Source organism: Pelodiscus sinensis, chromosome 33 (genome assembly GCF_049634645.1).
Source record: "Pelodiscus sinensis isolate JC-2024 chromosome 33, ASM4963464v1, whole genome shotgun sequence".
Taxonomy (NCBI): domain Eukaryota; kingdom Metazoa; phylum Chordata; order Testudines; family Trionychidae; genus Pelodiscus; species Pelodiscus sinensis.
In genome coordinates, this window is record NC_134743.1 from 2903015 (window position 1) to 2913077 (window position 10063).

At 59.8% G+C, this 10063-nt stretch overlaps 1 protein-coding gene across 1 annotated transcript; it reads left to right on the plus strand.

Moving 5' to 3' along the window:
• Positions 1-111: 111 nt before the first annotated feature.
• LOC142823341 (uncharacterized) lies at positions 112-9711 on the plus strand. The gene is made up of 3 exons (XM_075914273.1): positions 112-585; positions 840-1079; positions 9550-9711. Exons 1-3 carry the CDS (start codon positions 112-114, stop codon positions 9709-9711), a joined length of 876 nt encoding a protein of 291 aa, XP_075770388.1.
• The last annotated feature ends 352 nt before the right edge of the window (positions 9712-10063 follow it).

A 10063-nucleotide genomic window follows, 5' to 3' on the forward strand; every position in this document is an offset into this window, starting at 1 on the left:
CTCAGCTTTTCCTGCTTGCTTGCCAACCTCGCCGAGGGACAGCAAAGCGTCGGTCTCTGTGCCCGTCTGTGTCGGTGCTTCCCTTCGGGGGGGACCGCCGCAGGTGGCAACATGGAGCCACGGCTCGCCCTGCACCTTCTGGTGCACGTTCTGGACTTGCTGCTGCAAGCCTGCCAGCAATGGCTCGAGGCTGCCTGGCACCACCTGGGGAACGTCAGCCCCCTGCCTCTCCGCCTGGCCGCCCTGGGGGCCGTGGAGGAGCCGCGGCGGCGCCCCGGCACCGGCGTGCCCCGCCGCATCTGGCGTCTGGACACCAGCAGCGACTGGTGGGACCGCATCGTCCTGGAGCGCTGGGACGACCGACAGTGGACCCAGAACTTTAGGATGAGGAGGGACACCTTCCTGGAGCTCTGCGAGTGGCTCGCCCCTGCCCTGCAAAGAAGGGACACTCGCATGAGGCCCGCCATCCCCCTCCAGAAGCGGGTGGCCATCGCCCTCTGGAAGCTCTCCACGCCGGACAGCTACCGATCCGTCGGGAACCAGTTCGGCGTGGGGAGATCCACTGTCGGAGCAGTGCTCATGCAGGTACGGCGCTCGTCGGCCACCGAGCCGGGGGGGAGGGGGGCTGCGAGGAGGGGATGGGCCGCCCCAGGGACAAAGGGGGGGGCGGGAGGAGGCGAAAGCGCCCCGCACCGGAGGGGTCGGGCTGTCCCGGCCGTACTACACGCCGCCAGGGGGGTTGCTTCCGGGAGTGGGGCGCGGGGCACTGCCAGGGCACGCACGCTCCCAGCCACCCGGGCGCCCCACTGATTGACGCTTTGCTGTGTCTCTCTCCGCAGGTGGTCAAGGCCATCAATCGGGTGCTGCTCCGCAGGGTGGTCCGCCTCGCCGACCCGGATGCCGTCATCCGGGGATTCGGCGCCCTCGGCTTCCCCAACTGCGGGGGGGCCATCGACGGGACGCACATCCCCATCCGTGCCCCGGAACACCAGGCGTCCCGGTACGTGAACCGCAAGGGGTACTTCTCCGTCATCCTGCAGGCCGTGTGTGACCACCGGGGACAGTTGACGGACATAAATGTGGGCTGGTCCGGCAAAGCACACGACGCCCGGGTGTACCGGAACTCCTCCGTGTGCCAGCGGCTGCAGGACGGGACCTTCTTCCCCGACCGCCACATCAGGGTCGGGGACGTGGACATGCCCGTCTGCCTGGTGGGGGATGCCGCCTACCCACTGCAGCCCTGGCTCATGAAGCCCTACACGGGACACCTCAATCCCTCCCGCCAGGCCTTCAATAACAGGCTGAGCAGGGCCCGCATCGTGGTGGAGGGGGCCTTCGGGCGACTGAAAGCCCGCTTTCGATGCCTCCTCACCCGTCTGGACCTGGCCGAGCACAACATCCCTCCCGTGGTGGCGGCATGTTGTGTGCTCCACAATTTGTGTGAGCGGAAGGGGGAGGCTTTCTTGCCAGCCTGGATGGCTGAGGCTGACCGCATGGCTGGACACTACGGTCAGCCCCGCACCGCCGCCGTCCGGGAAGCCCAGCGGGGGGCCATCCGGATCCGGGAAGCCCTGCGGGAGAGCTTCCAGGTGGAGGAGGAGGAGGACTGACCTCTCCCTGCATGCCCCACCGGGGCCTTCTTCCACCCTACCCCCCCCTTCCCCTTTCCCCTCCCTACCTACTGTCAAATAAAGACACCTGTTTTTCCAACAAAAACGTCTGTTTATTTCACAGAACTGGGGTGGGGGAGGGAGGAATGAAGGTGGGAGAAGGGAGGGGGAAACCTGGGACGAGGGAGCTGGAAGGGGAGGGGAGGGAAGGGAGGAAGGGAAAGGAAAGCTCAGGGGTGGGAGTCTGGGTGCCTCTCCCGTCTCGCCACACTGCGGGTCCGGGGGCGTCGGTGGGGAATGGTTGTGGAGGGGGGGGCAGAGAGGACAGGGGGTGTGGAGGAAGCAGGAGCGGAAGCAGGAGGAGCAGGAGGAGCAGGAGGAGCAAGAGGGGGAGCAGGGGGAGCAAGAGGGGGAGCAGGGGGAGCAAGAGGGGGAGCAGGGGGAGCAAGAGGGGGAGCAGGAGGAGCAAGAGGGGGAGCAAGAGGGGGAGCAGGAGGAGCAAGAGGGGGAGCAGGGGGAGCAAGAGGGGGAGCAGGAGGAGCAAGAGGGGGAGCAAGAGGGGGAGCAGGGGGAGGAGGAAATGGAAAGCGGTCTAGCAGGCTCTGGAGGTGGCCTCGCAGGGCACGGCCCTGCTCCTCCAGGGCCTCCAGACTCCTCTGGCGCAGCCTGAGGTCCTCCTGGACCCAGTGGTCCTGGAGACGGAGCTGTCGGTCCAGGAACCGGAGATGCCGCCTCTGGTAGTCCTCCTGGTTCCTGGCTGTCCTGCTTGCCCGGGCGCGGGCGGCTGCTGCAGGCGGTGTGGTGCGCCCTGCAGTCCCCGGTGCTGCAGCTGTGGTGCAAGAAGACCAGCGGTCAATGACCCCAGGGGCCCAGGTGTGTGAAACCCAGCTCCCCTCTGCAAGGCCAGGGCCCCTGCAGGATCCCCAGCTGCTGCTCCGTGGTGGGCAAGGCCCAGGCGCACGGTCCCGGGGCTCCCTCTCGCCCCAGCCCCCCGTACACATAAGGGGAACACGAGGGTACTCACAGGTGGACGCCTCCCCGGCCTCAGATGATGCAGGCGAGCGGCTCTGTGGGGTGCCTCGGGGGTCCCGGGTCCTGGGAAGGCTGGCAGCAGGCTCCTGGCTCTCAGAGCCCTCTTCCTCCTCCTCTGTCTCCAGGAGCGGTCCCTCTGCCCCGGGGTCAATCACGTCCCGGGGGGCAGGGACGGCATGAGCCCCCAGGAGGCGGTCCAGGGCGTGGAAGTGGGGGCAGGCCTCCGGGTCAGCCCCTGGCAGGCAGGCCCGGGAGTAGGACTGCCGCAAGTCTTTAATCTTGCAGCGCACCTGCTCCCGGCTGCGCTGGTGGCCCCTGGCGGCCAGGCTGGCAGCCATGCGTCCATAGACGGCCGCATTCCGGTGGCTAGTGCGGAGATCGTGGACATTGGAGGCTTCCCCCCAAACCTCGATGAGGTCCACGATCTCCGCACTTGACCAGGCGGGCGCCCGCCTTTTGCGCCCCCGGGCAGGCTCCTGGGAGCCGCCAGGCTGGTCGTGGGGAGCAGTGGAGGGCTGGGAGCCCTCGGATGGCTGGCTCATTGTGTGGCAGGTGCAGGCTGTGCAGGCACGGGTGCTGGCAGCCTTGCAACTGGCACAAAGTGAGTAGCCAGCCCATGGCCCTTTAAGGGCTCCGGGGCCGGGAGGGGGGCAATAGAGTTTCCCTGGTGTTGGCCAGAGTGGCCACCAGGGAAACCTGGGAAGCCTTAGCCTCCCACTAGTTCGAACTAAAGGGCTACACAGCCCTTAGTTCGAACTAGCTAGTTCGAACTAGGCGTTAGTCCTCGTAAAATGAGGTTTACCTAGTTCGAACTAAGCGCTCCGTTAGTTCGAATTAAGTTCGAACTAACGGAGCGCTAGTGTAGCGCATAGGAAAGTTAGTTCGAACTAACGTCCGTTAGTTCGAACTAACTTTCTAGTGTAGACATACCCGGAGGGAGGGGTGAGGGGGAGGGGGGTTGGGAGATGCCCCTGCTTGCTGGCCGGAGCAGCAAAGAAGGTGCCCCCTGCACTGAGTGACAAGCGCGGGCTCCGGGCCAGCCCCCAGAGCACGGGAATGACACTGACTTCGCCCCAAGGAGCCTGCCAGTCAGGAGACCTCAGTGTTATTCTCAGCAGGAGACGCTCATCAGAACAAAATCTCATCGTCCAATCAGTGACCCTAGGAACAGGCAACATTGTCCAAACACGTCTAAGTCAGCTCCTGTGTTTGTCCCTCTCCCCTCCCTGAGCTACAGCTCCCACCGAGCTGGGTGGAGATCCCAGCTGAGCTGTTCAGCTTCGCTGACATGCAAAGAGCAACACCAACTTCCACCCGCCACGCAACCAGCCCCCCCTGCTCCCCACCCTGGTCTGCTCTCCTTGCAGCCTCACCCTGTACCCAACCTCCTCACTCCGCACCCACAACTGTATCCCTGGAATCCTTACCCCTTATACAACCCCCCCGCTCCCCACCCTGGTCTGCTGTTCTCAGAGCCTCACCCCCACCCAACCCTCTCGCTGTACCTCTGGTACCGTCACCCTCTATCCAACCACTCCTGCTACCCACCCTGATCTGCCCTTCTTGCACCCTCACCCCCTATCCAACCTTTCGCTCCCTACCCCCGACTGTACCCCTGGAATCCGTACCCACATCCAACCCCCCCTGCTCCCCACCTTGGTCTGCCATCATCAGACTCTCACCCTCTAGCCAGCTCCCTCTTTCCCCACCCTCTGACTGTACCCATGGGACCCTCACCCCTTATCTAATCCCCCCCTTGCTCCCCGCCCACTGACTGCACCACTAGAGCTGAGGGCACCTGGAATATCAGCTCTGTCAACGTGGAGAGCAGAGGTGGCTGTGGAGGAATCAGCAGGGGACGGGTGTCCCCAGGCAAGAACTTGGAGTCTCCCATGGGCCATAGTTCACCCCCCTCCAGATAATTCTGAGTTTCCAGCTCCCTGCAGGTGGCTGTGCGGGAGCATGGCTTGGGGGAGTCCCATTTCAGGGCACCTGGAGCATTCCCCTCCCCCACCATGAGCCACATTCTGTGGGCTCTGAGCCCCAGTCCCTGGAGGACGCAGCATGAAGTTGGCACACACCAGGGTGGGTGTCTCATTAGCAGCGGGGCAGCTCTCCTTGGCAGCCTCCCTCCCCATCAGAGCAGGAGTTTCCGAGTTCCTTGCTCCAACCCCAGCCAAGGAGGGGCCATTCCTGATACACCCCACCATTTCTGGAGTGGGGCTGCACCTCCTCTCTGGGGGGCTGGGATGCAAGATGGCTGCTCCCTGCAGGTGACTGTGCTACATGGCCAAGCGGGAGCCCTGGGGGAGCCCCCATGTCACATGCCATCCCGACTGCGTAGATGTAAATAAAAAGCTGACTTGTGACTCCCTGCGTCTTCCAAGCACTCAGTAGGGTTCCCAACCCACAAAACTGAACACCCTGGCCCCATCCACCCCTTCTCTGAGGCCCCCTCCCATTGTTCATATGCTCGTTTTCCCCAGGCTGACTGAGGGGGCTGAGGTGCAGGAGAGGATGGGAATGAGGACAGGAATGGAAATGAGAGTGTGGGGACAGGAGCAGGGCTCTGGGCTGGGACCAAGGCGTTGGGAGCCAGGAGGGGGATCAGGGCAGGAGCAGAGGGTTGAGACACAGGGAGAGCATCGGGGTGCAGGGCAGCACTTACTTCACGTGACTCTTGGAAGCAGCAGCATGTTCCCCTCCAGCTGCTAAGTGCAGGCATGGCCACACAGCTTTGTGCACTGCCCCATCTGCAGGCACCGCCCCCGCCGCTCCCATTGGCCACGGTTCCCAGCCAACGGGACCTGCAGAGCAGCAGGGGCCGGGTCAGTGTGCGGAACCCCTTGGCTGCCCCGATGTGTAGGAGCTGGAAAGGGAAATGTGGCTGCTCCTGGGGGGGGTGTGGAGCTGGGGCAGGTAGGAGCCTGTCTCAGCCCCTCTGTGCTGCCGGACTTTTAACACCCTGCTCAGCAGTGCTCATTGGAGCCTGCTGGGTCCTTCCCAACAGGGCGTTCTGATCGAAACCCAGACACCAGGCAACCTGCTCTCAGTGCTGCTCATGTGGGCCCAGGATCACCCAGCGCCCAGCCAGGCCTCGCCTCAGCAGGGGCCATTCCTGAGAGCTGTGGGCGGCTGCCTCCAGAACTCATGCCGAGACAGCGAGAGGGCGTCCTGTCCTCGGCCAGTAGCTGGCAACAGTCTGCCTGGCAGCACACACCGGCCTCTGCCTCCCGGGGCTGGGCATAGAATCCAGGGGTCCTGCTCCCAGCCCCCCTTGCTCTAACCACTAGACCTCACTCCCCTCCCAGACCCTTGCTCTCAGCAGCTGCCCCTGTATTCTCATGTCTGGCTGGTGCCCCTGCTCTGCTGGTGTCTCTGAAACCTCTCCCAGCACTGCTGGGCTGTGGTCATGTGTCCTAGGGCTGGGGGGCTGCAGGGGCTTCCTCTTTTTATTGTAGCACAGATGGGACAGCTCCTTCCCCCCCAGGAATCCCCATTGATACAGAGGCCCCCTGTGCACAGCTCTCCTGCCCCACCTGAGGGAGAGGTTTGGGGCTGGGTGTTACTGCTTAAACAAAGCACACAAGATCTTTTATAGAGGAAAAGGCACTATGCTGCATTTATTGAGAATGCAACAGTTGCATATGCTTTTTAATCACTCACACACAAACTTCATACACACACGGTCCTGCCAGATGATGCTATAGTTACCAGTCCAGATTCTGTATCAGTCTAGTGGCCAGCTAGATTGAACACAGAGGGAGAGCAGGGCCTTTGACGGTCGATCGATCCGATGCTTTTCTGGAGTTGGTGGCAAGATGAACCCAAAGTTTCATAGCAAGGCACCCTGCTTTTATAATCCTCTCCTCTATGGATTTCTCTGTGTCAGTCTGTGACTGGTTACTGTTATCTTTTGATGTTGACATTTATTCCCAAAACATCTTGAAAGGCTCATCCTGTCCTGGATTTAATCAGTTGTTTTCAGGGGTGCCCACCCTTTACCTTTAGAGCCGTCACTTTTGCCAATCTGATCAATTCTTGACTGTGGCTACACACGGATGTTTTTTCTGATGCCAATATGTTTCTTCGCAGTCTGTCTTTTACAGTTTGTCTTCAACCCACATTCTCCCCTTCTGTATTGACCAGCTGGCTCTACTGACGATCTTTACACTGTATCTTATTCATACAAACAGTCTTTCTCTCAGAATCCTTCAAAGGTAAACAGCCGTGTTTTATTTTAAGCAAAATTAAAATCAAAACAATTCACAATGAAGGCCCGGGCCTTCAATATTTCTAATCTCATTAACATAGCCGCAATATGAGATCCTGTCTCTTTACTTACTAAGCTTACTAAACTTTAGAACAAGGAAATAGAGGAGATATATACTTAACTAAAGCATTTAACTTACTACAGTATTAAATATAATTATCTATATTACCTTACATCACTACATTACTAAACCTAAAATACAAATATAAAAAGAATAAAACCTTCAGTTCCAGCACGGGGAGGGAGCAGACCCCGTGCCCAAAGGTTTATCGAGCCTTTGAGCCCAGCACAGGAACTCTCAGGTTGACTGTGCATGGTGTGAAGGACATCTGTATGTTTGTCTGAAACCTGCTGTCTCTTAATTTCATGGGTGACCCCTAGTCCCTGTGTAACATGAAGGGGCTGATAACACTTTCCTACTCTCTTTCTCCAAGTCAGAATTTTACCAGACCTCTGTCATATTCAGCCTTAGCCATCTCTTTTCCAAGCTGAGCAGTCACCAGCTTTATATTCTTCTCCCCCCATCATTTTGGTTGCCCCTTCTCTGTACCTTTTACAAGAGATGTTTTCTGAGATGGGGTGACCGGAACTGCACACTGTGTACAAGGTAGGGGCGCACCGTGGAGTTACAGAAACACATTGTGATATTTTCTTTTTCATTATATAGCCCTTGCTTAACGGTTCCTAATACTCCCCTTGCTTTTTTGACTGTCGCTGCCTGTGGAGCAGATGTTGTCAGGGAGCAGATGTTTCTCTGATGACTGGGCGATTCCCCCTACCTGGCTGCAAGGATTCCCTCAACCCACACTGCAGGGACTCCCCACACCAGCTCCAAGGACAGCCCCACCACCAACATAACAGCAGACTGGCCAATGCTGGGTCAGACCAAAGCTCCATCTAGCCGAGTGAGGAGCAACCTAGGCTAGGGAGGGGGCTGCATGTGTGGCCTCCTTCGCCTCAGTGGGCTGCAAGATTGTCGTAACCAAGATGGCTTCCTGGGATAGGGTCGTTTTGCTACTGCATTTCTGTACCTACAATTTGCTGGGGTGCTGACTGAATGGTAGCAGCGCCGTGATAGGCTGCAGAGGGAGTGCGCAACTCTCACAAGGCTGTGTGCAATCTGCACCCACCTCGCTTCACGTGGCCTGGCTTTACGTGCGTGTCACGTTAGTAACACCGGTCGGGAAAACCTGCCGGACTCTGGCAACCAGCGGAATCTGGCTACGGTCACAAAATGTCTCTCAGAACCCCTCGGGCCCCAGGTTGGCTACCACTGATCTAGCCCGACAGTGGCCAGTGCTCCCTGCCCTGCCCCACACACTGAAAGGACCCCCTCCAGCTGCAGGGATCCCCTTACTCCTCTGACTGCAGGGCACCCCCTCCGGGCTCCATGACCTTTCCTGCCCTGGCTACAGTGCAGGGCCCTCCCCAACCCCGTGCTGCATGGCCCACCCGCCCACCTCCCGCTGCTCAAGTCCTGTCATCACATCCTGATCTCTGACCCCATTATGAAAGCTGGTTAGCAGCTAATCCCACTCCTCCCCCGCAGCTCCGAAAGCTGCCACCTGTCGCTGGCTCTGGCCCGCGGCCCATGCCGGTCCCCAGGGGGCATGGCGCTGTGGGGGGAGAACCAAGCGGCATCGCGCATGGCGGGTCTGAGGCCCCAAATCACCAGCCTGGCTCAGACTAGCCCGGTGTGGAGGGCCCACCACCGGCGTCGAGGTCCCAGCCCTGGTCAGCGGCCCTCTGCCTCCATGGCAACAGAGCTGGCGTTTCTGGGGCTTGTCGGATCGCACAACATATTGGGAGATTTGGGTGTGTTCTGAATCAGAGCAAAACTGAGCTCGGGTCAATTGCCTTCTCCAGCAAGAGCAATGAGTGGGGGGCTCTCCCTGGCAGTCACTGCTAGCCCCAGGCCCAGGGCAGCGCTAGGGGGGAGCTGTGCTGTAGGGAGGGGGTAGTAGGAGGTGCTCTCCCCTGGCAGTCAGTGCTGGCCTTGATGCCCAGAGCAGTGCTCGGGGCCTGTGCTGCAGGGAGCAGAGCGGGGGTGAGCTGGGGCACTGGGTGACTGTATTGTGGAAAATGAGCTAGCCGAGGCTGCTGGCCTGGTCCCCTATTACAACGGGTGGCGGTTTCAATGCAGTCAGGTTTGTTAAGCCGGGGCACATGGCACGAGGATTCCTCAGGGCAGCACAGAGAGGGGAAGGGGCAAGCAAAGCCAGGTCTGGTCAGCCCCGAGCTCAGCCGAGCTGTAGGGAACGCCAGAGGCACTGTTTTTTCTTTCCCTGGGGCACTCCATCCCTACTCAGCCTGAAGGCCCCATCCCCATTCTTTCCTCTCCCCCAAGTCTCCTCCCTAGCTCCAGCCTCCCCCCCCAGACCTCACCCTCACTCTACCTCTATCCGTCCCCCCTCCCCAAGACCCCGGCCTGCTTGCTGCTCTTCCCCTCCCCTGAGCTCCTCCCTCGGCCACCAAACAGCCAATGGAGGGGACACAATCTGCTGTGGCTGGTGGGTACTGAGCACCCACTATTTTATTTCCATGGGAGTTCCAGCCCTGGAGAACTCAGTCACCCTTTTCAGGCCCTGGGGCTTTCTTCCTTAGGGCTTGTCTGCACTTGAACCGCTGCTGTAGATGTCTGTGAAGATGCTGCGGATGCAGACAGGAGGGGATCAGTGTGGCCAATCCACCTCCCCGCGAGACGAGAACTCCCCCATTGACCTGGCGCGGGCTACATGGAGGTTCGGCCGGGTTAACGGCGTCGCCCAGGATAGTGCACCTGAGAGACGTAGTTGAACTGAACTCATGAGAGCTCCCAGCTTCTTCCAGAAGCCAACATGTAACCCCCGCCTCCCAGGCCTGTGTTCGCCAGCCTGGGTCTGCATCCAGCGTCCTGGCAGAGACTGTCCAGCTAGGAGTTACAACTGCATGGTCTCTCTGGTCCTGGGCTGATCTGAGTCGGTTCCTTAACTTAGTTCCATCCAGACAGGACAATTGGATGGACATAGATGCAGACCCTTTTCCCCCCATGAGGCAGCTATGTTTTACCACACATAGGGGAAACCGAGGCACACATAGGACTCATAAAAATATCATAGAAAATTCCCACTTTGTCACACTCCTATCCCTTGCTATACTAGCACTCCCA

Bases quoted from the DNA above. Each gene is read 5' to 3' on its own strand.
- LOC142823341 (XM_075914273.1), top strand. From the start codon at position 112: ATGGAGCCACGGCTCGCCCTGCACCTTCTGGTGCACGTTCTGGACTTG. The intron at 586-839 runs GTACGGCGCTCG...CTCTCTCCGCAG, and splicing joins TCGGAGCAGTGCTCATGCAG to GTGGTCAAGGCCATCAATCG. The intron at 1,080-9,549 runs GTGGGCTGGTCC...CCGCTGCTGTAG, and splicing joins GACAGTTGACGGACATAAAT to ATGTCTGTGAAGATGCTGCG.